Source organism: Calonectris borealis, chromosome 12, assembly GCF_964195595.1.
Source record: "Calonectris borealis chromosome 12, bCalBor7.hap1.2, whole genome shotgun sequence".
NCBI classification, from domain to species: domain Eukaryota; kingdom Metazoa; phylum Chordata; class Aves; order Procellariiformes; family Procellariidae; genus Calonectris; species Calonectris borealis.
This window is the reverse complement of record NC_134323.1, coordinates 12,010,308-12,038,099: the sequence shown is the minus strand read 5'-3', so window position 1 is coordinate 12,038,099 and position 27,792 is coordinate 12,010,308. Positions and strand designations below refer to the sequence as shown.

Genomic DNA, 27,792 nt, shown 5'->3' with positions numbered 1-27,792 from the left:
CAGCTGTCCAAATCAAATGTGTGAACTCAATGGAGTTTGTTTATTTAATTCTGCTTTATAATACACTTAACTTGATACCAAGTAAAAGAAATAATCTGGCAAAGACATCATTAAACAGTTTAATAAGGACTGGATGACTCATTTTGTTTGAACAAATGGATTATTTTGCAATCAAAAGTACAAATGTTAAGCAGCTTTATTTTTAGTTGAAAATGTCAAGAGGTCAGAAACAATTAAACCAACTGTAAGGTGGGAGTCCCCAGAGTTTGTGTTCTCTTGGATTTACACCTTACTAAAATTGCTTTTATTGCAGCTTAGCGACTTACTAACATTTTTCTGATAAGATAACGGGAAATGACTGTGTAGGCATATTTACTGGTAAGAAGAGATTAGAGTCAAACAGAAATGGAGCATACTTTTCATTTTAACAGAACAAGAGCTGGAAAACTGAGAGGATCTGCTTTTTCCTTGCATGATTTGAAAGGTAGTGATTTATTTTAAAAGGAATGTCTGACCTGCTTAGGACTTTCTCATCAGCTCAAAATTCAATGTTTTGAATATCAGCTACAAGCTTATTTCATGTTGCAGTTCCTCATTTGAAAGTTTATTGTGTTTAGAGAAAAGAGAATGTGACGTTTAAGTGCGAAGAGCAGCTAACTGCAGCTCAGCAACAGGACTACTTAGAGAACAGGCACTTCGGGCATCAGGAGGCACTGTTGAACCTGTCCTTAGCAAGCCATGCGCTAGCAAGGCTGGAGGCAAATTCAGGGGAGAACGTTCCTTTTGCTGCTCCTGATGTCAGGGGATTGAGATTTATTGGCCCCATGTAATTACGCAGCATGAGCTCACTGATGCAGCATCTCGCTCAGCCTGTCCCTGGTGCACCTGACGTAGCAGCGGCACCACCAGAGCCACCTGCGGGGCCACCACCTCCTGCGGGGCTGCTCTGCCGGGGGTCACCATGGAGCTTGTGTGATCCCAGGAGGGTGGCAGGGGCCGGTGGCTCAAGGGGGATTGGACCCTACAGAGCTCTGCGCCACGGTGCTGGTGGTGACGGGCAATTCTAGTGCTTGCAGTGTGTTGCTCTGCCTAGTGTTGCATCAACGCTACAGACTGAAACATGCCTTGTGCTGTCGCTGCTGTTGTTGCCTGATGTGCTTCTCATCCCCAGCTGGAATACCTTGGTAACCACGTGTTCTCTGTACAGGTCCGGATCGAGGATGACATCGCAGTGACAGCCAGTGGAATGGAGCTGCTAACGTGCGTCCCACGTACTGTTGAAGAAATAGAGGCTTTCATGGCAGAAGGCCAAAGCAGTGCCAAGTCATTTGACTGCCTCTCCAGCCAAAAGCAGTAAACTTCAGGATGATACTTACTGTCTCACACTAATCAGTCATCATTCTGATTTAATGCTGCAGCATATAAAATAAAATGCATTCAATTCTTAATAGCAAGAGAGGCAGGCAGGCTATTAGCTGGAATGATTCATTCATTAAAAATGAAGGTGGAAGGCTTCAGCACTTGATATCCAGGTAACTCAAATGCTGCTGCTCGTAATCAGCAGTTTACATTACCAAGTGCCACCTGAATAACCCTGCTGCATTATCAGTGGGGCTTACACTTCTGTCAAATCTCAGCTCAGACATGTCTTGCAATTAAATCTGAATTTTGATGATTGGGACTCTTTAAAATACGAAATGGATTATCTGAATGCTGTCAGCAGTTGTAACAATCTAAGTCCTTTTTTAAACTTCATCACAAGTACTGCAAAAAACATAGAAGAAAAATCAGCTGTTCTCAGTGGACATAATGACACTTATATTTTTCTTGCAGATCTTATTTCAGTGTCAATGGAGTACGCAGAACCAAATTTTTATTAAAATTTATCCTTGGCATCATTTACGCTCACAACTTTGTGATCGTTATGCTCTTCTGCTCCCATTCCTGCTTCTTTATCTGACCTTTCTACCAATTTGTGCTCTGGAAACTTTGACTCTTCGTTAGTCTGATTTTTCTGCTCTGGGTAGTGGGTGTAGTGATCCTTTGCACACAGCCCGATGCTTATTAGATTTGTCCATCTATTTGTTCCTTAAAAACGTAGATGTCTGTGGTGTTCATGAGCTTTAGAAATTGCAAGAAGGGAGTATCTTTGCTGCAGGGCTCAGGGTCATTCAGCAGCATATGCTGTGCAGAATGATAGAGTTATTTTTAACTGTCCAGTGTTAGCCGGTTCAGAATGAAATCATGTAAATTTTATTTGGATACACCACAAACATATTAATAATGATCATAAAATGATTTTCCATTCATGCAAGATTTAAATTACCCAGAGAAGCCTTTCTTTACTGTAGGTGTTCATCAGCCTGCAGGAGAATAAATACATTTCTTGCATCATAAAGTAGCACTAGTTGCTGTAACTACATAAAAATAATCTTGCTCACTTTATGAACACGTCAAAACTCCTGTTTGGTCTTCAGGCTCTGTTGCACAGTTTGACTGCAAAGCCACTTCAGAACGTCCCTCTGCCATGACAGGGGGAACTGAAGTCACAGCAGGGCCCTTCTGGGTCTTACCGCTTGCCAGATCAGGATTTTCCCACTGAGAAGGCATCGGCTGACTTGGTCGTCTCAGCATCTCGGTTCTGATGCTCACATCCTGGAGCTGGCACGCAGGCGATGGGACCAACTGTGAGTTTCTGGGTGCCTGCAAGCGCCTGTCTTACCTGGGGCGTACAACACAACATGGGTTTGGACAGTGTCAAAACCAACTGTGTTGCTGTCTTGCCCCCCACCTGGGACTGGATTTAGGTCTGAAATAATTTCCTTAAAAATTGTCAAATGTGTTGCTCTACAGAGAGCTCTTTTTGCTAATTGGGTTGATCTGTATGATGAGAACCTGTTCTTTATTCGTAACAGCTTGGTGACCCATTGCTAAATAGGAAACTGCGTGTTGGAGACTGAAGAAACACATGGTGAAATAATCCAGGGACTTCACTCCTTATGTTTAATGTCACTTTTATTAACGAATGAGCCTATTTACGTTTTTTTAAACGTTGCTTGGCATTGGTTTGTAGGAGGTAAGTGCAGGCGGTCTCGACTGCGAAGGGGAAGGGGCAAAGAGGGGAGGCTGCGAGATCAGCAGCTTGTATGTGCAACTGTGCTAATGCTTCCTTCTGCGGTGACTGCAAGTCTCGTACCTCTGAAACGTCGTACTTGTGCAGAGGATATCAGGCTTTGCTTTGGTAGCTTTGCAGATACGAGAACACAGAAACTACACTGGCACTGCTCCGGACTCGTCTCCTAAAACCCAGGAGGATTTTCAGTGCAAGATGGTGCTCGTGGCCTCAGCCTTGTTCCCTCCACATCCAAGTGCTTTCCTGTGGCGTGCTCTGAACACACCCATGGGATTGCTCACTGCTTTGGGCACTCCGAAACCTGCTGTTGCTTGGGTTCAAGAGCAGTTACTATTTTAAAGTAACACTTCACAGATTTTCAAAAAAAAGAGAGTTTTGGAATTGTTTCAACTAAGCCATAACCTCAGTCTAGTTAATAGGCCTTTCCCTGCCTGTGATTAATCTTGGCAAATATTGGGCTCTGTTGCTGCAGAACAGGTCGAGCAATCTGGCGTGCTGCAGGAGGCAGAACTGGTTCTGCTTCGACATGTACCAGCGAACAAACCCTACTGCGAGTTCTGGGGGGAAAGCACTCGCTCACGTAACCGGCTTCTCTGTTGTTTTGCTTGCCCGAGACGTGGATGCATTTCAGTCTGGGACGGTGCACCGTCTCCCATTTTCCTTCATAATCAGGCCCATGAATTTGGTGAATATAAATTTCATCCTTCCTTTCAGGAGTCTGTTCTGTAATTATGATAATTTTTATCCACTTAAGCAAAAAGTGAATTAGAACTTTTTTCTAAATTAGCATGGGGGGGCAAGGAAGTAAGCCTTTTAAAAAAGGCAAAGTGATATTTAATACACTTAAAATGTATTAGTGGGGGGAAAATACAGATTACGGCAAACTTTCTTTTTGACTACATTAGAATATTTTAGGCTGTTAGCTATCATGTTTTCCCAAATGCCTTTTCCCCTTGGTACAAACAGAATAGAGTGGCACCAAAATAACAGAAAGGCTGTGTTATGTTGAGCAAGTTTGTGTGTTTAGAAAGGTCCGAGCACTTCTGAGCTGATGAATTTATTGGTTCAGCTCCCTGGGGTTGGATGCACTCTGGATTTATCTATCTGCCACGCCAATTACACTGCTGCAGCTGCAGGGTATAGTTAAAGTGGTAGAGCCTCCTAGTGCTCGTGGAGGCTAGAGTAGACCCGTTCTCTTAGTGGTACAGTGAGAAAACGGGAATAAGGTTTCCTGATGAAACGTATAGCGCTGCAACGCTCCTTCTTGTAGTGACAGGCACCGTATTCTGTCACAGACTATAGTTGTTGTTAAGAAAAACGTGTCAAAAGGAAAACCTTAACTTTTATAGGCCGACACTGAGATTTTCTTGTGTAGATGTGTATTTATTCCAGCCTTTCTTTAGGAAGAAGAGAGAATCGTCCAGGTCACCTTGGTATGGGTGTTCTGTGCCTCGCCACGGAGGGGTAAGATTGAGGCATTTTGCTGTCCCACAGCCTGGGCTGCTCCACCTTGGGGCGAAGAGAGGGAAAGCCTCGCCTCTGCCTTTGCTCCTGCGAGGTCTGAGACAGCTATTTTGGCAGCAGGGGGCTTAGAATAATAGACTAACACCTTTCTTGCAACCAAACTCTCTGAGGGTAGATATAAAATAGTAATTTGTTGTAATCTTGGGTCCATGGCTTCACATACTGAAGTGATGTGCTGCACACAGCCTACACGCTTCCCTAGGCAAATAAAGCAAATGCGGAGACTAAGCCAGAAATGTCATTATGCAAACAAATGACTTTTCATAACTCAGTAGTTTTGTTTTACACAAGAAGGAATTAGAATTGGAGCTGTCAGGAATAACAGGTGGAGAAGTCACCCTCCAGAGCGTCAGAAAGAGTATTACTCCCACTCAAAGAGATTTAAGAAATTACCGTATCAGAAACAAGTACCAGAGATTTGGAGCCCCTGTTCTGACGCCGCATCAGCCTGTCAAACCAACTGCAGGACAACAGGGCCACATAGTCCCAAATCACAGAGCAGACAACCAGGAAGGAGACTAGCTCCTGCCCTTTGCACCAGAGCAGGTGCACCGTTAACAAATGCGGTCATCTTTTTCCTGGTAGTTTTTGGTGTTCTGTTCCTCACCTCCCCCCTTCCCCCCCCCCCCCTTTAATTGCAGTACATTTTCAGTCTTAAATTTCTTTTTTTTGTTTGTTTGTTAAATCAGGAATTCAGTCCAAACTGTAATGAGTTTCTGATTCTTTCCGTTGAGTAAAAACGCGAGTGGAAGACAGGAATGGAGACTGTTGCACTGATTTCTCGAAGATAGCTGCTTGAGGTGGGCACCTCTCCATTTGAGGGAAATAGTAAAGGGACAGGAAAAATGAGGCCAGCACTAGAAGCAAAAGGTTTTTATTAGCTTCTGATATTTCAACCTTACCTACTTAAGCTGCAGCTAGAACCAAAAAACATATCTTTGTAAAAAGACTACCATAATCCAAAACAATCCATAAAAGTTTTCCACATGTATTAAAAGTTTAAATTCAAAAAGAACTTTTCAAGGTTTCATTTTCTAACAGCATCTTCATAGAGATAATATCCAAGTTCTCTTCCTAAGTACAGATACAAGGCAAACAAGCATCCTACAAAATAATCTATGGAAAAAGGTAATGTAGGAGGGAAATTAAGACAATGTAATAAGCCACTAGCCAGACACACAGGTTAAATGTAACACAACCATACCATCAATGAAATATTTAAAAATGAAAATAAATTAAGGTTACATCAAAGTTCCTGCTTTACTTTTATTGTTTAAATCCTCAATATAGTACATACCACTGCATTATGGATCATGGCAAAGAGTTAGCACTAGCATTAAAAAAGTTGGTATAGAAAAACTCTTATGAAAATAAAACAAGATTGAAGATACTCCTTCACACAACTGTATGATGGCTATAGAAATTCCACTGAATCAGTTTTTCAAACCCGGGCCATTTATTTTTAAAATCACTGTAAATTTCTATAAGTTCTTGGTTGGAAATCTGAACAGCCATGAAAATGGAGATGAATGTCAACAGTGATCCATACATTCTGGCTGAACAGATGCTGTCTTACCCCTTTCATTGCTTAGCCAAGCTGCACATTTTGTTCTCCCTGATACATGCACCCCAGCAAGGATGCAGTTTTGCAGAGCACAGGTTTTGGTAGCATTTCGACATTTTCTGAAAACCAAAATCTTGTTCTTACAAGGCCCCAGTCACTATGTGAGCAATGTGAACACAGGCTTAGAAGGCTTTGTCAGTGTGTTGCTTTACCTCTTGTACATGATGCTTCAGACTCATTTGCCAGTTGGAAGCCAACTGCCTGTATATATCATCATAGTATATTGCTATTTTTCTAGAAAACATCACTAGGCACCCCAGCTCACTATTACTATGCCCTTACCATTAGCTATAACTGGACGGGAATAACCTAAGTGGTGCTTTATAGGACTTGCTCTACAGATTTGAAGTAGTCCACCAAACAGGAAAGCAAACACCCTCCATGGCCTTTGCAGTTTTGTAATATGTAATGGAGAAAACAAAGGGCTTAAATACACTAAAAGGTGTTTAAAAGACACTTTATCCAATTATGAGTTTCTGATACTACAGTGAACCATCCTACTGGACTCCTCCCATTATGCAAACTATAAGAAGGTAAGTGAACATTTCTGTGAAAATGCTATTTCCCTAATACTAAGCTTCTTGTTGACTATGAATTTAGATCGGCATTTATTAGATAAACTTTTAGAGGAGAAAAATATTTAAAACAAATACCCTAAGCAGTTTCTGGTTTAATTGTATCAAATCTTCAGTGTTAAACCTAAAAAGAAGAAAATCTCCACAAAATGATGGTTAAAAGAAGAAAATCTCCACAAAATGATGGCTAAAAGAACAGAGTTGTTACTGCATGGTGTTGCAGACAAGCTGCACCTTGAGAGTTCATTTCATAAGGTTGCAACAGTGTCTACTGTCCATTGTTTTCTGGATTTGTTGTGGTGGTTTCAGTGCCAACAGGTTGCACATTGTCTGCAAGATTGTGCGCATGCTCGAGGAACAAGTCTTTCAGTACGCTCAGCTCCTTGGTCAAGAGCTTAATTTTTGCCTCTAATCGTTCGTTTTCTTCTTTGAGCTGGTTGACCCTTTGCAGCGTGTCTTGCGCTTTCTGCTTGCTTTTTAACCGGCTCTTTTTCACTGCCATGTTGTTTCGCTCTCTGCGCTGACGATACTCATCACTGTTTCTATCCACAAAGGAATTTTTCTTTCCCTGTTTGCTCGGAGGCACGGCTTTGCCTCCGCCACCAGGACTAACGGGCACCAGCTGGGGAACCTGCTGCAAACCACTGGTGTGTGCTTGGGTGTGAATCACGCTTACTCCATTCGCATCTGTAGCGGTGTTCTGTTGGGATGTCTTGCTCATTTGGACAGGCTCTTCTTGGACACAACAGAATTTATTAGGAGACTGAAAACTGTTATGTTTCTGGAAAGTGTTTCCAACAGGTCTTCACATGGATTAAGGGCAAGGTGAACCTAGTAGGAAAAAAAAATGCTATTAAAGGTGCTGGCTTCAGCTACAATCTTATACATCACTGGCTTTAGAATCATAGAATCATAGAATCATAGAATCATACAGGTTGGAAAAGACCTCTAAGATCATCGTGTCCAACCGTCAACCCAACACCACCATGCCCACTACACCATGTCCCTAAGGGCCTCATCTACACGTCTTTTAAATACCTCCAGGGATGGTGACTCCACCACTTCCCTGGGCAGCCTGTTCCAAGGCCTGACCACTCTTTCAGTAAAAAAATTTTTCCTAATGTTCAATCTAAACCTCCCTTGGCACAACTTGAGGCCATTTCCTCTTGTCCTATCGCTAGTTACTTGGGAGAAGAGACCAACACCCACCTCGCTACACCCTCCTTTCAGGTAGTTGTAGAGCGCGATGAGGTCTCCCCTCAGCCTCCTCTTCTCCAGGCTAAACAACCCCAGTTCCCTCAGCCGCTCCTCATAAGACTTGTGCTCCAGGCCCTTCACCAGCTTCGTTGCCCTCCTCTGGACGCGCTCCAGCACCTCCATGTCCTTCTTGTAGTGAGGGGCCCAAAACTGAACACAGTATTCGAGGTGCGGCCTCACCAGTGCCGAGTACAGGGGCACGATCACCTCCCTATTCCTGCTGGCCGCACTATTTCTGATACAGGCCAGGATGCCGTTGGCCTTCTTGGCCACCTGAGCACACTGCCGGCTCATGTTCAGCCGGCTGTCAACCAGTACCCCCAGGTCCTTTTCCTCTGGGCAGCTTTCCAGCCACTCTTCCCCAAGCCTGTAGCGTTGCCTGGGGTTGTTGTGGCCGAAGTGCAGGACCCGGCACTTGGCCTTGTTGAATCTCATACAGTTGGCCTCGGCCCATCGATCCAGCCTGTCCAGGTCCCTCTGCAGAGCCTTCCTACCCTCCAGCAGATCAACACTCCCGCCCAACTTGGTGTCGTCTGCAAACTTACTGACGGAGCACTCGATCCCCTCGTCCAGATCATTGATGAAGATATTGAACAGGACCGGCCCCAAAACTGAGCCCTGGGGAACACCGCTCGTGACCGGCCGCCAACTGGATTTAACTCCGTTCACCACAACTCTCTGGGCTCGGCCGTCCAGCCAGTTTTTTACCCAGCGAAGAGTGTACCTGTCTAGGCCGTGAGCCGCCAGCTTCTCTAGGAGAATGCTGTGGGAGACAGTGTCAAAGGCCTTACTGAAGTCCAAGTAGACCACATCCACTGCCTTTCCCTCATCCACTAGGCGGGTCACCTGGTCATAGAAGGAGATCAGGTTGGTCAAGCAGGACCTGCCTTCCATGAACCCGTGCTGGCTGGGCCTGATCCCCTGGTTGTCCCGGACATGGCTCGTGAGCACCCTCAAAACCAACCGCTCCATGATCTTCCCCGGCACCGAGGTCAGGCTGACCGGCCTGTAGTTCCCCGGATCCTCCTTCCGGCCCTTCTTGTAGATGGGAGTCACATTGGCGAGCCTCCAGTCGTCCGGGACTTCCCCAGTTAACCAGGACTGCTGGTAAATGATGGAGAGCGGCTCGGCAAGCTCCTCCGCCAGCTCCCTCAGAACCCTCGGGTGGATCCCATCCGGCCCCATAGACTTGTGAACATCCAGGTGGCATAGCAGGTCATGAACTTCATCCTCTTGAATTATGGGGGGTTTCTCCTGCTCGTCGTCCCTGTCTTCCAGCTCAGGGGGCTGAGTACCCTGAGGATAACCATTCTGACTACTAAAGACTGAGGCAAAGAAGGCGTTGAGTACCTCAGCCTTTTCCTCATCCTTGGTGGCAACGTTCCCCCCCGCATCCACTAGAGGATGGAGATTCTCCTTGGCTCTCCTTTTGTCATTAACATACTTATAAAAGCATTTTTTGTTGTCTCTCACGACAGTGGCCAGGTTGGCTTTAGCATAAGGTACTGATGGTACAACTGGCAATAACACATCACAACTGTGCTGGAAGGGGACAAGCTGCCAACTACATTTCAGAAGCCTCTCGAACGTATTTGGATTGGAAGGGACTGTTAGTGGGTCATCTAGTCATGCTGTTTGCATTGTTCACTGGCTTTACTCAGTTATTCCAAAGCCATCCCTGATGGATGGGTGTCTAGCCTAGCCTCGAATATCTCCAGTTTCACAACCTCTGTCTTGGCAACAGGTTCCACTGTCTAACTTTTCCTCCAGTTATATAATTTTCTTAATTTTCAGACTGCAGTTTTCCTTCTGCAGCTTAAACCTATTAACAGCCTGACTCTTGACCAACAGGAGTACTTGATCCTTGTCCTCTTCAGACCATCCCTCTGGGTGTATGCACAAATTCCTCCTTGGTCTCTTTTCTCTGGAGTGAGGGTGCTCAGACTGTCCACCTTTCCTCAATCATCTTACAGCACTTGCTTTGGAAGATGACGTCCAAACTGATGACTGTTTTAAGGTCTCACTAGTACTGAGTGGAACAAAATAATCTATGGAAAAAGGTAGTGTGCTGTGAAGGGTGTGACTGAGTGACATTAAAGGAACCCCTTCAACCACAAGCAAGGTAAGACAAGCTAAGCCTGTAGTGGTATTGTAACGAGCAGGTGGGATAGGAACGCAGGACAATGGCGATGTGAGAACCACTACACAGCAAAGACAGGGGACTGTTGCCACTCATAGGAAGACAGCAGCCACAGCTGACTCATCCACAAAATATGCTCCCCTGCTGTACCTCCTGCACCAGTCATCGTCCACTCTCCTCTCCATCAGACAAACAGGCCTGACGAGCAGGACACCCTCTCACCTGACTCACGTTCTCCCGCTGCTGAGGTCAGCCTGCTCCTGACCCTACTGGTGGCACAAGGAGGACTCCACCACAGCTGCTGCAGGGACACGGCCCTGGCAAGGCTAACAGCTGCTCCCCTTCTCTTCCCATCTCACAGGATGACCTCCTAAATGTCTGGGAGAGAAGTTTGGGAGAGAAGAGGGGAAGGGCAACAGGGTTGTTCTAAGTTCCCAAAATGCCTACCTATGGCTCCAATGAAAAGTACTCGGTGATGAGTCAAACGAGTGTTGATTTCTTATCATGTCAAAGAAAAGTATCTAACTGGCATAAAACAATCCTATTCCAAGATCAGACTGCATTGCAACGATGCAGCCCTGTGCTCTGTCACACACATACATGCAGTATCGTACGACTAGTGTTCAACGCCCTCCTTGCCCATCCTCAAGAGGACGCGTTGGGAAAGCAAGCAGTTGAGGTTAGCGGTGGGCAATGCTACCCGCCCAGTATTGGCAGTGTCCAACCAGGGATTATGGCTTGCACCAGTAACAGCACAGGAGATGGATGACTGTACTCCAGATGAATGGATGTGGGGAGATGTACAAGCTGCTGTGTGTCACTGGTCATTCTAAACTCGGGGGTTCATCAGCTGTTAACTGTTCTTGTTTGTTTGTTTTTCTCAGCAGTCTGAGTTGCTGTTTTACCTTCTGCTAGGGTACCATTAAAAAGGTTAAAATTCTACTGTCTAGATCAATTGCAAATTTTCTTCCATAATGAGGGAGCCAGAACAAGATGCAGCTGCACAGTGTGGTTCAGTAAAATTCACGGAAAAGCCTATTAAGTTCAGCTTGAATGTTATTCAAAATTAACATTCTCTGTCACCAAGAAATCTTATCACTTAAACCAAGTGAAGATGTGTGAGTACACCTACACCCCTCCTACCAAGAAATCTTTTCATTTCTGTATTTCAGGGCAGAAAGAGACCATCAACTCTTTTTGACATCTGTATAGCTAAATCTATATACATACATGCCTAACCTTTGTATTTAGTATTTTCCTAATTTCAACTCTTAAAGCAACTTTTGCAAACCACATTTTAAGTCTTAGATTCTGACTGAATAAGCAATTTGGTTCAGCAGTTAAACTGAATATACAGCTAACAAAATGTCACTGCGCACAAATACCAGACTGGCAGGACCAGTTGTAGTAGCTGTGCATGTGTGATTGCACAGACGATTTTAGTCAAGATGCAAGCATATGCTCCTCTTGGAGCATATACTGACTTTGTCTCAGCTTTATTTTTAAGTACGGGATTTCTGTAGCCCTCAAAGAGTATATAGCTCTGTTAGATCACCTCTGACAACTGAACTTTTCCACTAATTTTTGGCATCTTTTCACAGTCAAACAGAATGCTCTCCTGTCCCCTGTATTTCAACACATTATAGTGCTTGCTAACTTCATCTGGACAGCCCAGTTAAGTAACGCATACCATTTTCACGATCTGCTTTTTGTGCTTCATGAGATACTACAGAGGAAGGGGTGGCTCCTGCCCCCGAAGGCACGCCACCTGACGTACAAAAAGTTTCTTCACATCACTAGGTTCCATGTGCTATTTCTCTCTATGCTATCAAAACTATTTAATATTGCTTTAACATTCCTTTCAGATCTCTATCAAATTCCCCTGTAATTCAAAGGAAAAATTATTTGTTTCATTAAACCGAATTTTAATGGAGTATTTTAGTTGGCAGTACACGGATATGAGCAGAGAAGATGAACCAGTGTCACACCTCTCAAGCAAGTGTTCTAGCCCTGCTAGAACAAATCTCCCTCAATTCTTTCCCGCTGGAACTGATCCATTTTGTATCAATTAACTGTTTCTTGAGTGAGACACGCTCTTACCTGGGAGAGATGACACTTGGATTCCTGTCCTGCTCCAACTAGTATGTATGCAAAGCAAGTAGCACTGACTGTACTGCATCACAGATAACCCAGGAGTGGCAACAGTTGAGGCTTGAAACCCATGTTCCCCCCTGGTTATTTGGAGGCTGGATCCCTATTGGCAACTGTCAGTTCTTCAACAGAACAAGGAGAGGGAAGGATATCCTGGATAGCGACAGGTGCTATGGGGCATCCTTCAGGGAATACTGCAAGGAGATTTAAAGGCAGCAGGTATGAGACATACAGAGGGGCTCTCAAGAAGGGTGAGGTAAAGGACACAGTAATTAGGAGAGGCCACAAGGGTGGGGAGGCAGCTGGGTCTCGGAGTTCGTTTCTCAGACACTGTGCCACACAAACACAGCTGCTCCGCTCCTCTCTGCAAACAGGTTGGTTTGCTGTGAATGGGCGATAGCCCCAGCACAGCAGGAGGCATCTCCTCGGAGAGCCAGCCGAGTTTCCGAGCATCTTGTTCCCATAAAGCTGCTCATTAGCTTGAGCTCAGCGACAGCCCTAGGCTGGTTCCACCCAGCACATGGTAGTGTTTCCAGTGGCCAGTTAGAACTGCCTTGTTCTCTCCTTGGGCCACCAACTGGCCACCCAGGACACCAACTGGCCACCCACTACAGCATAATAGCTGGTAACTCAGAGGTGTCTTCTCAGGCAGAGGGATGTTTCTTACTGTCTGACAGTGCTCCTCAGGGACCACAGAGACTCCCAAGCAAATCAAGGCCTTTATCATCTTTGCTTTCACAAAAAAAAAATTTCAAAAAATTAAACTTAATCTTCCAAATGTTTATTTTGGCAAAAACCAAAAGATGTGTTTTAATTTGTTAATTAAATCAGTTTTTTTTTTTGCTTAGCAGCAAAAAGTACAAAGCGCTTCTCTCTGCTGCTTTCCTGAGATGTGACTGTTGATTCTGATCATTAGTCAGGATGACTTTATTGCACAGATTCACTCAGCTGTCTTGTCTAATGCAAAATCAGTCCCAATCCGAACAGCAATAAGTGGCCTCCCTTCCCTCCGACTTCCGTAGGAATACCCCAGTAGGATCTGACTCTAACTCTAGATGACCCTGTACAAAGAATGACAGCGTAAAACTCCAGGTATACGTTTGCTGAACAGCGGGAGTCCACACCTCCTGTGTGGTTTTCTGCACGCTCTCACAGGCAAGTTAGCAAGAGCTGATGGTAACTCTCACATACTGAAGGCTAGGCAACTACTTTTTTGAGACTATGTAGCTCAAATCTATCATCTGTTGCCATAGCTGACAACATCACTTTCCCGTATTTTTCTCAGAATCTCAATTTTTTCCATACACCTTACAAGAAAAACACACTCCAACATCGTTAAAAAAATGTGCTCGGAACAGCTAAAGTATGTATTCTAATCGCAGGCTAAGCAGCGTTGACAGAATCACAAACAATCCCAGATGCCAGGAGGCAAGGAGGTATCAATTTGACTCTGTCTTTTGCATTATAATGAAGGTAACTATTTCTAAAGATGAACTGATTCCTTAAATCCAGAAGTTTTTCAAATTATGAATTTTTATACTTTCTGAAGAGGCGTTGTAAGCAGCATGGCACTATTACTGAGGGGAGTATTGAGTTGTCTTAATGACTGCTATTTCCCACCAGATGTCAGAGCTAAAACCAACGTCAAGCTTTCTGCGATAGATCTGTTTTGGAAGTTGCGTCTGGAGCTACAGAAATTTGTTGGGAACCAGAAACATTTGTCAAGACATTCAAAACTCCATTGAGAAGCTAGAAAAGAATAACACCAGTTGTTAAAGCACGGCATTTCACCGCGGTTCAGGGCAGCTCCTGGGATCCCTGCGGCCTTGCGGGCTCCCGGGGCGGTACGAACGGCACCGGCGGGGTTACGAGCCCCGCTCGCAGACCTTTCCCTAGCCAAGCACGCTCCGTAACGGCAGCGTCTTGCGGCGCCGGAGGACGAGCCGTAACGACCGCCCGGCCCCGCTGTCAAAAGCGCCTGGAGGCGCCTCGGCCCGGCCCCGCTCCCCCGGCCGTGGGGCGGGGAGGCCCGGCGGGGCCGGAGCCACCGCGGGGACCGGGCCGGGCCCGGCCCGCCCCTCCCCTCCCCCGCGGGCCTGTGGCGGCGACGCCGCCGCCCTCCCCGGCGGGCCGCGGCCCGGGGGCCGCCCGTCCGCGGCCGCGCTACTCCTCCTCCCCCGCCCGTGCGGGGCGCGGGGGTGCCCGGCGCTGCCAAGCCGTGACTTCACCGGGGGAGGGAAGGGGAGGGGAGCCAGGGCCGCCCGCCGATTGCATCATGCGCTCCCATGCGCGGCGCCCGCCGCGGCACCCGCTGCGACACGGCGGGAGGGAGGCGGGCGAGGGCCGGCCCGGCGCGGCCCCCCGGCCCCCCTACGCCCCCCCGCCGCCCCCCGCGCGGCCGCGCTTACCTGTGGCGGCGCGAGCGGGCGGCGGCGGCGGCGGGAGGGGCCGGGCCGGGCCCGAGCCTCTTTCTTTAAAGTGTGGCGTGCGGGCGAGCGGCGATTGCGACACCCTCCCGCTCCGCCCGCCCCCTCGCCAATCGCCACCCAGCCGGCCGCCGGGATGATGCAATAGCCGCCCCGATTGGCAGCCGGCGCGGCCAATCAGGCCGCCGGCACTCTGAAAGGGCGAGGCCGTGTTGTGGGGTTTTTTTTTTCCCGTGAGGACGGTGCGTGTCCCGTGGGGCTGCGCCCAGCTTGTGCGGGCCGGCGCTGGCTCCGCCCGCCGCGTCGGGAGCCCAGAGGGCCCGAGGGGTGTCACGGCAGCCCGCTGGGTTTGTGCTCCCGTGCTGCTGCAGCCGGGGTGGAGGGAAACCCGGTGCACGGCCACGCGTGTCCCCGGCGCGGCTGGCTGCGCCCTGGCCCAGCCTGCGGGCGCCATGTTCCTCTTTCCGACAGGGGAGAGGGCTGGAGGAGGTGTCGAGAGGCCTCCCTTCCCGCCTGGGGGATGGCGGCAAGGGGAGCGAGGCGGCCGCGCCCCCCGCGGCCTGTGGGGAGCCGGGCGGCCGCCCCTGCCCTCCGGGCCGGGGAGCCTGGTGGCAGCTCAGACGGGCCCCACGCCTCCCTTCTGCCCTCAGCCTGAGGGGGAGAAGCCGAACCCGTGTTTCCCCTCACAGGCAGCGCGGGAGGGAGAAGGCGGTCTTGGTCCGCCCCCAGGCCGCTGCCGCCTTCCCGCCGGCCGGGGCCAGGCTGGGTGGCTTCTCGGGGGTAGCTGGCACGACATTGGCCGGTGCCCCACGGGCATCAAAGTAGGTCGTGTTGTGTTTCTGTACTGATTGGCATCTCTTAATTGTTCCTGGGCTGTTAATTATCACCTGGCAGTGTATTTCCATCTCAATCTAGCTGCTGTGTGGTTTGCCTCTGTAGGATGTTGTGAGGTACAGTGGAAGGGATACCGAAGACATCAAGTAAAAAAATTTTAACTGTTCTCTTGACAACAGAAATTATGGCAAATTCCTAAATTTCATAGATTATTAGTTAATTTTCCTTCTCAAACATACTAAAAAAAAAGCTAAACACTGGCAGATTAGGAAACATCTAGATCAGAGTTAAATGTCATAGGAACATTATGCACCAAATCACTCGTGTATGTTTGTTATTATAAAAAACTTCACTTTTTGTAGAGAAGAATTTTTTTGGCCCTTAATATTTCCCAGACACTCTGGTTCACATCACCTTAGTTCTGCCTAAACAAGCACAGTATAAAAATATATATGCTAGCATCTCTTAAGTTGTGTGTGCGCAGGATGTGTTTATAGCTCTTTGAAAGGGGAATACTTCAATACATAGGTGTGCATATTTACAGTGGGTAGTTCTGAAAATCATCAGTTTATAAAGTAAGCAAGTTTTGAACAAGTGTAGGTGTCAGACAGTGAAAACAGTAATGTGGAAAAAGTAGTGTTTGTTTAAATGCAGAGAGAAGAAGTACCAATCTGTATCCTACTCTAGTTTAACACATAGACCTGCTTGGGAAAGGCTTTATGTCTGCAAAAGAAGTGAGAAGAATCAGATTTGTAAACACAGTTGCAGAGCTTAGTAATGTAGATATAATTATTTGTATTTGCCATTTTTATGGCTGTCTGATGTTGTGTGGGGGTTTTGTTGTTGTTTTTGTAAAGCCCTGTGGAAAATAAACCACATTTGCAGAAGAATTCTGAGGATTAGTCTGGGCAAACAGTTTTATTCAGCTCATTACCATGAAGATACTTTTCGTTTTCAATCATCAAGTATATGCTTTAACGTCTCTGATGTTTTTCTGTTTCTCAGTTGAAACTGTTACATTTTCTGTGACAATGACTCATCCATCTATAACTGGAGCGAAATTCCAGGTAAGCATTAAACATTATCCTTTGCTCACAATAGTTAAGTAAGTGTGTGCTCTTAGCGTGCTTTCCTAGGATTTTAGAGCACTTTATGACCATTCATTCATTAATCCTCATCAAAGAAAGCTGAAAAAAAAATGTAGACCAACTTACTCTCATAGAGTCATAGATTATTTTAAACATTAAAGCTCACACATAATTCCATGCACATAAGGTGCTCCAGCGCTTGGTTGGCATTGTATCCTATTACAGGAAAACCATCACACAGTGTACTTTAGTGTTTGCAGGATATTTTTTTTTCCCACAGTGTTACAGTAAAAATAGAATATGATAGAAGCGATCTAAAAAGTAATCACAGAAATATATGGGCAACTGCTCTTGAGATGTGGCATTGAAATACACACTTTACCCGCTTATTTACAAGTTACGTGAGCTGTACAGTAGCTCTGGAGTCAGGTGTGGCAAGCAAGCTGGTCCCTGGTGGGATGGAGTCCTTTTCATTCCGATTCTGGATGTGTTCCTATAGCAACAGTCTACCTATACAACTATAAATAATATTGTAATAGTATCTTATTTTCACATGCATAATCCAGTTTCATGATTCTTTTAAGACTTTAGTCCTTGAAAAAAATCACACAGGTATTCAGCATCTTCAAGTAATTACAGCAAATCACAGTTAGAGGCAGAAAGGCTATTGAGGAAATAGAAACTGTGGGAATTGGAGGCAGAAAGTGTAAAGGGGAGAGGAACCTGTTGGGGTAAATGTCCCTGCTTATTACCCACTCAGTGTGTTCCCTTAACACTTACAAAAACATTTAAGAAGTTCTCTGCAGCCTTCCACTTACAGTGTGAAAACTATTTTATCGCTGTTTGAATAATTTCTGTTGTGTCTGATTCCACTATTTATGCGTGTTACCTCTGTCTTCATGGGCAATTATTTCTTCTAAAATAAAAACCATACAAACACCCTGGACTGCAACCTACACTTTAAATAAAGTATGTTTCTCTGTAAGCATTCAGTTCTTTGCCTCTATTTCCCTCATGGATAAGCCTTCACTGAATTTTTTACTTCAGACTTGCACATTTCTGTTAAAGGTTTATTTTTCACACATGATGCTACTGTGTAGTTTTTCCCTCTGGTTTAACATCCGTGCCTTTGAATTCTTCTAGGAGAGAAGTCAGTCATTTCCTTTCCAGTGATTTAGAAGAGAGGAAAATAAATGTATTTGTATATATATTTTACAAGTGGAAATAAATAGGCCCCTTAGGTAAAAACACACCATTCCAGACTGTGATATACAGTGTGTTAATGTATTTGAGGGCAAATGCACTGAATTATAACAAAATAAAAGCTTTTCTTGGTAACTGCTACCCCTATTCTCTCAACCTAGATTTGTTCAAAACTGCATAGAAAGAGTCTCTGAATATGATTGCATTCCTTACGATCACCAAGCAGATGACATTCATTCAGGAATACCCCAGAAATACAAAGTCTGTAATAGACGTTTTCCATAATCTTATTATTGCAAACCTCCCTTCTCTTAATAGCCCTTGCATTTGGTATTATAAGAATTACTTTTCGCATTCAGGACTGACCTGCACCAAGGCAAAAATCCTATTGGTAGAAATCTAAATTTTGCAGAGCTGAGGTTATAAAAGCTTCAGAAAGCAGAAGGATTGCTGAGTTTCATTTATCGGAAATCTGGCTATATTTCAAAAAAATAAAATTCAGAAAGAAAAAGCATGAATACCTCTGTTTATTTGTTTGAAAAAGCTTACACTTGTTAAGCACAGAATTTCTGAGTGTTTTTTCAATCCGATTTAATAACTTAAATGATAGAAACTTGTCTATTAATAGATGATTTGTCAGAGGTAGCTTTTTTGAATAGGTGAAGAGAAAGGAGAGGAAACATTGCTTAGTGGTGACCGCTATTTCAGGCTCGTACTTCTAATTCTATCACTGACTCACTATAGCCTTGGAAAGTTACAGCGCTTTTGTTCTAGAAAATACTAAGTAAAGAAAGGAGCCATTCTGTTCTAATAGCAAACATCCATTTTATTGTAACACTGCCTGGAGTTCATTTACAGGAAAAATCCAATGCCTTTGTTCTTTCTTTCTATGCAGCTAATAAGTCTTGCAACTAAGTATTTCCAGTTTCTAGTTCTGCATCTTCCAGTACTACTTCCCTTATTTGCAGTTATCAAAATATTAAAGTTATCCAGATATCTAGGGTTACTCATACTGGTTTCTGAAAAGAGATTAACTCAATTACATGGGCAGAATAAAGGGAATGTTTCTCAAATGCAGGACAAAAAAAAAAAAAGACAGCTGTTCCCTCCCCCACATCTTCAGCAGGCTATTGGGTGATAGCAAAATGAATCAGGCTAACACAGAAATCTTGGAGTGTCTGAGAAAACTAATATATCGATGATCGCTTTTACTAGAAACCCAAGCTGTCACTTTTATAGGTGTTACATGCCGCACTTCTCTCCAGCTACAGCTGTTCCCATTTCTTCTACATTTTAAGTGGGGGATTGGTACTTCATGCCTGATGGACTGGTTTCATCTAGGTAGAATCTGCATTAGTTTTGTCCTGAGATTTAATTCCTTAACTGTTGTATTTTCGTTATATGTCATTATCAGGAAGTTAAACTTTTTAATCAGAAACTTCTAGCTAGCACTTTTAGAATTAGCCAGCTGCACAGATAAAGGTGTGCCTGTTTTTGCAAGTTTCACTTTTTTGTACGTTATTCTGGTTAGTAGGCTGAGTTCTTTAATAGTCACATATCAGAAGCTTCTCTTTCATAGCTACAAAATACTTGTTGATGATAAATTTATTTTTTAGTGAAACTCTTACCCAGCCTATGCCTCAGGAATTTGTGCTTCAAGCCAAACCAGCTCAGGTTCTCCAATACCGATGTTTCATTTCACAAGATGGTACGTTGATCTGAGAAGCGTACCACTACAGCAGTGGCCTCCTGAGGGATTTGGAAGTAGAAGGCCATCTCATTACCCCAAGTCATCCTTCGTCGTCTTGCACATAAAAATACTGTCACAAAAATGTGTGCTTTTTCAAAATTTAACATATAACTATATCATCCCCTCTCTTCACGGTATTCCAGAGGACTGCTTAGAAGATGACCAATGTATTTTAAGTAAACAAAGATGACAAGATATACATTAGTGTTCAGTAGCCTCAAGTCCCGGTGAAGTGAGCAAAGCAGCTGGGGTTACTATCTTGTGACCTTCTATAGAAATATCAGAATATGGAATTAGAAGCTTTCTTATAGGTATTTGAGTTTGAAAATATCAAGTGCGTCCCTGAAGAATGCCTGGTCTGGGAGGAGGCTCTAGGTGTGTCACGTTACCCCAACGTGTTCAGATTTCTGGAAGAGCATCTAACAAAAAGAAGGAGCGCCACGTTCCTTTACAGTTTTTTACAGGATTTTACAGTTTTTATCAACCTATGTTTGTGTTTGAGTGTTCTCTGGCTTTGCTCTGATGTCTAGTTATCCAATTAAAATTGGTGTAGGCATTGTTGTGAATTTCATTGGGGCTTGGCTTGAGTTTTACCTGAACTTCTTCAGTAATTGTACTAAACAAGGCAAACTGCGAGTCTGCTGGTATCTACAGAATGTGACAGGGATTTGTAGACTGCCACTGATCAATACTGGGGTTTGCTGCCATGTGTATGTAAAATGTTAGGTAAGGTGAGGCTGCATAGCTGAAGTGAGTAAAAACAAAGTAGATAAATGGATTGAAAGGAAAATGCTATGTATCGTGTGTGTATATGCGCACATATAAAATCTGGTTCAAAAGAGACTTGTTAGAACTGAACAAGTCTGAGCGAGAATTAATGGCCCACACCTGGGAATAAGAGGTGAATTCTCAAGTATCCAGGTTTAGTAACTGCCACACCTGTCCTATATTCCCAAAAGCATAAATGAGGTCTGAAAGGATTTAGATAGCTTAGCTTCTGAATGCACGGTGCCATGGCTCTTTTCCAAGGCATCATCAGTCACCGCATGAAAATCCCCACCCATAATTACTAGGGCATTATTTGTCACGGGGTATACTCTAGTGAAGAACTTTACCTTATTCATATGATATCAAGAAGAGTAAATAGTTTTAGGCATGAATTTTATCCAGACTTCAAAATGGTTCTTCAGAACAGAAGCCTAAAATAAATACCCTTCCAGAAAAGCAATGAAATTGGAGAGGCATAGCTCTGTTTCTCCTTCAGTCTTATGGTGTTGGGAGAATGAGGACACAAGCTTCTTTCTTATCAATGGCTTTATTATTCCCTGAACCTATATGACCTCTGAAATACCATAAAAAGCTCAATGAACAGCCACTTGAAAAAAGAAACTGAGAGCTTGTCACCTGGCAGGGGATAGTCCACCTGATTGTTTACTCTGCCTCACTTCTGTTCGTAGAAGTGAATAGAAAATGAACTATTTATGCCTGGATTATACAAAGTATGTGGGAGGACAATTTGAGAAAGTGTATTGGCAATTACAGCACGTCTGTCATTGACCTCCTGCTACTAACATCTAGGAGAATTCTGTGCTAGATAATCAGTGACAGCAATACTTTCATCAGGCAAGTAAAGTCTCTCTCTCTCGTCCCCAACAGAAAAGAAGTACTTACCTCGACAATGCCATCCTCCTTCCAGAAAGTTGATTCTCTGCATTTGGTGAGTCAACTGGTTTTTCTTTTTCTGCCTCCTGAAATGGAAGCAAATTCCAAAGAAACAGTGGGGCACAGCTCTCAGCTCTTTGGCTTTGTATACCTTCTAACATACTATAGACTCCCAGAAGAACAAAGCAATTACACTTACACTTGCAGGCACCTGAATATCTGTGTCATAGTGAATTTACCAGACACAATCTAGTGTTAGGTTTCTATTAAATATAAACGCTACAGCCAAATTTGTAGAAAAAGCCACTTTGGTAGCATGTCCCGGGGACAACAATGTCACTGGAGAAAGGCTCATCTGATTTTTTCTCCTCTCAGTAGTAACTAGATCAAATTTCCCTGTGATAGTCAGGAGAAGCTTTATGCTCCCTCCATCGCTAGCATGTCTGTTGAGGTCATGTTTCTGCACCTCACTGGCCTTAAAAACCAACTCAGCAAACCTCTGTACAGAGGAAGCTCTCCTCATTCTGAGTTGTTTAGCCATTGTGTGGGGGTTTCCTGCATCAGGCGTGATTTATTTGGGCAGAAGTTCTTACACAATTAAGACACCAACTGAAATTATCAGGAATTTTGCCTGGGGAAAGAATTCAGGATCAGCAACATTACAAGAAAGTTGATGTTGGTGACTTAGAGGGGAACAGCCTGTCTGCAAAAATATGTGACAAAAAAGAGCAACATGCAAAGGAAAAGTTGATGGGAACACAGAACGCTTCAAAACATTGAACCTGCTCTCGTAGACTCCCAGTGCTGCATGTGCACTGGCAATCGATATAATGCCAGCAGCCACTTGGCAGAGACTGAGACTTACTCTACTAAAGCACGGTGGCTTCCCTGAAGACTGTTTCTCTGCATACCCAGTATTTGCTGAACGTACACATTCCAAACAGGACTTTACCAAGCTGTAAACAATCGTGGAAACCTTCAAAGCACACAACGTATGTGGTAAAGGTCACAATCATTTGTCCAGGTTTTTGAGGCCCTCCTCCAGGGAGTACAGGGATTGCTTTGAAGTCACCCACAGTCCCAGTGGAAGTGTGGTTTGGCAGTTGGAGAAAAGGACTTTGCTTACCAGGAAATGAAATTCTTCAAGGTATGTTGTTTATGTGTACCTTCACCTCACGTCCGTCCTCTTTTTCCTCTTATGTAAAGCTCTTGGACGTGAAGGGACTCGGCAGGTGGGACAAAACTGAGGAGTGTAGGACACGTGCTGGTCTTTTCCTTCCTATGAACAAAATGAAGACAGGATGAGTGCACACAGGTGTATGTGTACTTCTAGCAGGTATATGCACATAGGTAGCCAGTTCCAGAGATCTCTAGCTATGGGAGACTACCTCACTGCTAACAAGCTAACGTGGGATGTTGTGCTACACTGGTGCCATAAATAACTGGAAAGCCTTGGGCACAAATGCCAATGCCTTAAGCACAAGAAGTTTATAACAAAATATTTCATTTGTGTGAACACTGTCTCAATGTAGGGACATTTATTCAACACTGGCGTGTGGCATCAGGTAAGAATACTGCTGCATATTCTGAAACACTCTATATGTCTTTGGCTTTCATCATGTGAAGGCACACTACCTGTGGCCATGAGTTTAGTGAGAGTTCACAGACAGCTCTCAGATACTTCATGCTATAGCAGCATTGGTAGCTGAGCTATGGGAAAACCGAAAGGCGTGCATGCTTTTACTTTCTTTCTGAGTGTTTTTACATAGATTTCTGGAAAGATTTTCAGTAGGCTTAAAATTTGATACATGTCGCATGTTCTGATACTCTACCATCAGATGGATTTTTTTAGCCCTGACCAAAATATGTAGATCCAAGGACTTAGAAGAATTTCAGTGCTGCAAGGGAGATTTGACTGAATATCTCTGAGCCCACTGAAACAAATAGGCAAGGGGCACTGGGGCAAAGTCTGGCTTCCTGAAGACTGAGTTTGCAGTTGATGTGTCAGAAGATCTGAGCTCTACCTGCAGCATTTCCCACAGTTTGAACATTTAGCCTTTTCTCATAATAGGGACACAGATATTTAGGGTTTGATTGTCTTCCATAAAATACAGGCACCAATTTTTGCATATCCAGTGGAATCAGCAGCTGAGCTTGCACAGCTATGTACAAGGGGCAGCTAGAGTTAGGAGACCCACAGTGTCTTGCACTTCCATAAAAAAGAAGGAAACGGGAGCCCAAATGACATCAATGACCTCTTTATCAATGACGTGCTGAGCTGGGTAAGTGATGTTTCAGTTTATTAATACAGGAGAAAAGTAATTCCCACGTGGTTTAGACCCTACCGAAGATGCAGAGATCTCTTGATGACTTAAGTTAAATGTAAATGATCCATAAGCCCTGCACTTAGTTATATAAATACTTCCATTTACTAAGCCTTCCTAAAAGGCCCCAGAATGTTCATGCTGGTATGGAGTAGCCCCTTTTTAAATGGAAAATACTGACCCACTATAAGCTGTACTGTTCTATCCAACCTAAATACCAGCTGTGTTGGCTGTGGTAACTGTCAGCAATTGTTTCTCTGGTAGGGAGCCACAGGGTTCTGTGCCGAGTTACACTTTTCTGTCCTTCTCTTTTGGCCGCTGAGTATCAGATTGCAGACAACCAACATGGATTCATCCTCACCATGCTATGGGTTCTGTGCCATCATCTTCCTTTTAAAATCATACATTTTAGTAAAATAAAACCCAGTACTGTAGCACCAAGACTAAAACACGTTGCATGAATTCTTTTTAGAACCATGCAACTCGTAATTAAAAATCTGGAATTTTTGCCTGCTTTTAAAGGAGTTATTTTTCTAAAATTAAATTTTACTTTGCCATGTTAAATTTCATGTTGTGTTATATTTACCACATTTATGTCATAAATGTGAGCTGTTTATACTGCTGATATTCCCCATTAATAGAATGTTGGGGTTTGTTAAGGAATGTAGGATTTATGCTCATATTAATATATTAGATGTGATTTGCATAAAATTAGCATATGGTTTAATTGTTTAGGCCTGAAATAATTATTCAGAGTGAATAATTTAGACTCCAAAAACTTATTCCCATTTCCTATCTTTAATTACAGCAGTAGAAGGGAAAAAAAAAAGTCATTTTTGCAGTATGGGAACCCAAATGGTTCTTTTTTTACTTAGAAACACAAGAGTTTGCAAGGACTTTTTGTTTGGAATTAGAAACCTCTCAGCCCCGGGCTCTTGCTGAATTTGCTTTGATTATACTTAGCTCCACTATTAACTATATAGCCATGAAAGTCACGTGACATTGTTGCTACCTCCTAGCTGAAGGGCAATGCCCTTCATAAAGCAATTGCTTTATGAGGATTTAGGTACCAAAACACCTTGCAAACAGCCTAGCACTTTCACTGGCTTTTTACTTTCTGAAATACTATTGCAAACAAAATTACATTTTTATGCTTCCATAAAATGAATGAAAGAGATGGTCTTCTGATTTTGTTCGTATGAATTGTGATAGTATTTATTTAAAGCAATCTGTAGCTCAGCTGTCAGCTGCCTTTAAAAACGAAGCAGAAGGAATGGTTTGTTCCAAGCATCATAACTTGAGGTAACCAGTCCTGTTTCCTCTAAAACTGAAACATCCTTGTAACCTCCCAACTTTAGTTTCTAGATTTTTATGGGACTGTGATCCTTTCAGGAAAAACCTACTGATTGATTGTTAGACTCACCTGGTTTGTGATTAACTCTTATTGCACTTAAGATAAAGATTTGTTCTACCTAAAGCATAAGATTCCAGTTTGAGCAGAAAAATGTAAATGCGAAGGTCTTGTGGAACTCATGCAGTGGTGAGTAATGTCTCCTTATTTTTATGAACAGAACTGGCACGCTGACTGTTACTGTGTGCAACCTCTCTTTCTGTGAAGGCTTAGAAGGCAGAATAGGTGTTACCTCAGCAGGCAGGAGTGCCAGGTCCTTTCGCTGGATGTTTTCCAGTGACCTTTGGAATCCCTGCAGGGAATGAAGGGCCATTTCTCATGTCATCCACCAGTGGTTGCAGGAGAGCCGGTGCTGCCCCATCAGCCTGCTGCATGGTCAGTCTTGAAGTGAGATCACTCTGTGGCAGGGCCAACGTGCTGCAGATGGGAACTTCAGCACCGTATGCCAGTTCGTAAGTGTAAGCTGCCTCTTAAGTCTCATCTTTGTGCAGTGGTTATTCTTAGGAGAGTCAGGGAAATTCTGATGCCAGAAGTATCGCTATTATTAGCTTGAAACTGATAACAAAACTGCGATCATTTTTAAGCTGAGATTGCCTCTGACTTGCTTCCGTCCTCTGTGCGTCTGTTGTTCCCTGGTGCTGGCAGTTGCTTTGATCACGGTTTGGATTCATTGGTGATGTCACCGAGTGACTCTAAGCACTTTGCAGAGCTTCCTTGTGACTCCCTTCCCTCTCGCTGCCTTTGACATTTTTTATTTAGTAGGCCAACTCCTGCTTAGATTACTCATGCCACTAATCCCTGGGCTGGCAGTGGGATAATTAGAGAAAGCTGAGTTTAGCTCAACAGGGAGGTCAAATTTTCAGATACAAGACGGCATCCACACTGAGCAGTAAAAGTGCTTTCTATTAGTACGGAGTCAATACTTATAAAACCTGACATTTTAAAATATGAGTCAAGTGTGGCCCCAAACCTTTCTGCCACCGAAGTTAAATGCTTTATGACATTAATAAAAGAAGGGTTGCACCAAAGGTGTATTATCTTCAGATTTCCAGGTCTTAGTCCTTAATTCCATAGATACTTTGAGCATCGAATATTTGCAGGCTGGGAATCAAAAACTGTGAGCTACTGGGTGGTGAGGCTATCCCATTGTCTGACTTGTGAATCACACAATAGCTTCAATGTAAGAGACGTGTAAAAAGTCCACCAGATCCTTGAGTTCTCCAAGAGGCCTTGTGCAGTTCTCATCCCGCTGAAGCCTGCCATGGATTCAGCAATGTGTTCACCTATGGAACGACAGCATGAGGCTTTCATATCCATACTATACTACAGAATGTAACTTTTTACCACATTTTTACCCTTTAGTTAATTTTGATCCTTGTAACAATCTCCCCTAAAGGGGAATAAAGTTGATTTAGAGAGGATGAGAACATAGTCCATGTCAGGGACTAAGTTTTGTGACAGGATGTGTCACGTACTAAAATACATAATTAAAAAATGGCATGACTCTTTTTATAAGCCGGTCTTCCTTTCCAGTCCCATCGCTCTCACTTTTCATATCTTGTTCTTCTGATTGTAAATTCTTTGTGTAGCAAAGGGTCTTTTTCTATACTTCTGGAAAGTGCCTAACATATTTTGGTATTTCCATAATATAGATCTTTTTATTTTATTTTTGCAGACACTCTCAGAATAATGTCCACAGTACAAACAAGAACTACTTAGAAAGATTGATGAAGCCTGAGCCATGCTGTACCATCTTCTTTTTGAAAGTCTTTTGAGGTCAGCAAAAAGTAACATCTAAGTCAGCAGCAAGGTTCCTCATTACTTAAGTAGCCTTCTCAAAATGTATTAGCCCATCTTTGTAAATGTACCTTCTGAAAACCAGATGATTTGGGATTGACTATACATGGTCTCCTTACACGTTGCCAAAGTTATGCTTATCCCAATAAACTACCTTTTGCATTAAAAGAACAGGTGTGAATAATGTTACAGGGTGACTACATGAAAATTTTCCAAGGATTAATGCAAAGTCAGAACACATGTATAATAGACAAACATGGGTATTTTCTTCACGTGTGATTCCGTGTTACACTGCAGTGTTCACATAGGTGTGCTCTGGAACAGTTACCAATATTCGTGCTTAGCCTCAGCTGCTACTTTAGTTAGTATTGCAAATGAGTATTTTTAGGAGAGCTGACAATCATAGTACGCTTTGGGTATCAGTGTGAATTACTCATACAGGTGAGGAGATGCTATTGCTCTAACTAGCAGGATTTTGTTAAATAGTGATGCTAAACCCAGGTGTGCAGTCCAGCTGACTTTATGCATGAAAAGACTATCGAGACCCTGTTATTTTGGTATCTAATTTTAGGTGCAGTTCAGGATATTGAGATCTGTGAGCCGAGGTTCCCTGAATAGCTCAAAGTAGGCACTTTGAGAGCATCTAAATTAAATGCCTGAAGTTGGTGTCACCTGCGTGCAAACACAGGTTCAAGCTATGTTCCAGTTTTCTGGATTTACAAGGAGGTTAAATCTCTGGTTTTGGATTACATCTTGGGTGATGCCATGAGAAGTAGCCAGCCATATTCTAAGAGTTATAATCTTCAGGGAGTATTTTGAGAACACTCTGCCCCTAAAAGCAGAGTTGGGAACTGAGTTTGGAGTATCATAACTACCCTATTACTATTCTGCTA

The 27,792-nt window shown here is 43.9% G+C and overlaps 2 protein-coding genes and 2 long non-coding RNA genes across 6 annotated transcripts in view; 2 read left to right on the top strand and 2 right to left on the bottom strand.

Annotated features, from left to right (window-relative positions):
• PEPD (peptidase D) overlaps positions 1-1,898 on the top strand; it is a 143,012-nt gene extending 141,114 nt beyond the window's left edge. Inside the window, exon 15 of the mRNA XM_075161373.1 lies at positions 1,208-1,898. Within this exon, the coding sequence (XP_075017474.1) occupies positions 1,208-1,357 (150 nt within the window). The 3' untranslated portion in view covers positions 1,358-1,898. The remainder of the gene's footprint in view (positions 1-1,207) is intronic.
• A 3,617-nt stretch (positions 1,899-5,515) lies between these two features.
• Positions 5,516-14,949, bottom strand: CEBPG (CCAAT enhancer binding protein gamma). Of its 3 annotated transcripts, XM_075161377.1 has the most exons (3): positions 14,813-14,949; positions 10,476-10,631; positions 5,516-7,687 (listed from the first exon to the last, which is right to left on the bottom strand). In XM_075161377.1, the coding sequence occupies exon 3, from the start codon at positions 7,575-7,577 to the stop codon at positions 7,125-7,127; it is 453 nt and encodes a 150-aa protein (XP_075017478.1). In that variant the 5' UTR covers positions 7,578-7,687; positions 10,476-10,631; positions 14,813-14,949; the 3' UTR covers positions 5,516-7,124. The 3 variants fall into 3 exon arrangements, with proteins under 3 accessions (XP_075017478.1, XP_075017477.1, XP_075017479.1); XM_075161376.1 differs by lacking the exon at positions 10,476-10,631 and having other exon boundaries at positions 14,813-14,948; XM_075161378.1 differs by lacking the exons at positions 10,476-10,631; positions 14,813-14,949 and adding an exon at positions 12,354-12,598.
• Positions 14,950-15,532: 583 nt separating this feature from the next.
• On the top strand, positions 15,533-26,949 carry LOC142087019 (uncharacterized). Its single transcript, XR_012675295.1, has 5 exons — positions 15,533-15,651; positions 16,670-16,731; positions 21,362-21,422; positions 22,392-22,514; positions 26,778-26,949. It is a non-coding gene; the product is annotated as an uncharacterized LOC142087019 (long non-coding RNA).
• LOC142087020 (uncharacterized) lies at positions 21,377-26,418 on the bottom strand. Its single transcript, XR_012675296.1, has 3 exons — positions 25,335-26,418; positions 22,494-22,646; positions 21,377-21,453 (listed from the first exon to the last, which is right to left on the bottom strand). It is a non-coding gene; the product is annotated as an uncharacterized LOC142087020 (long non-coding RNA).
• Positions 26,950-27,792: the final 843 nt, after the last annotated feature.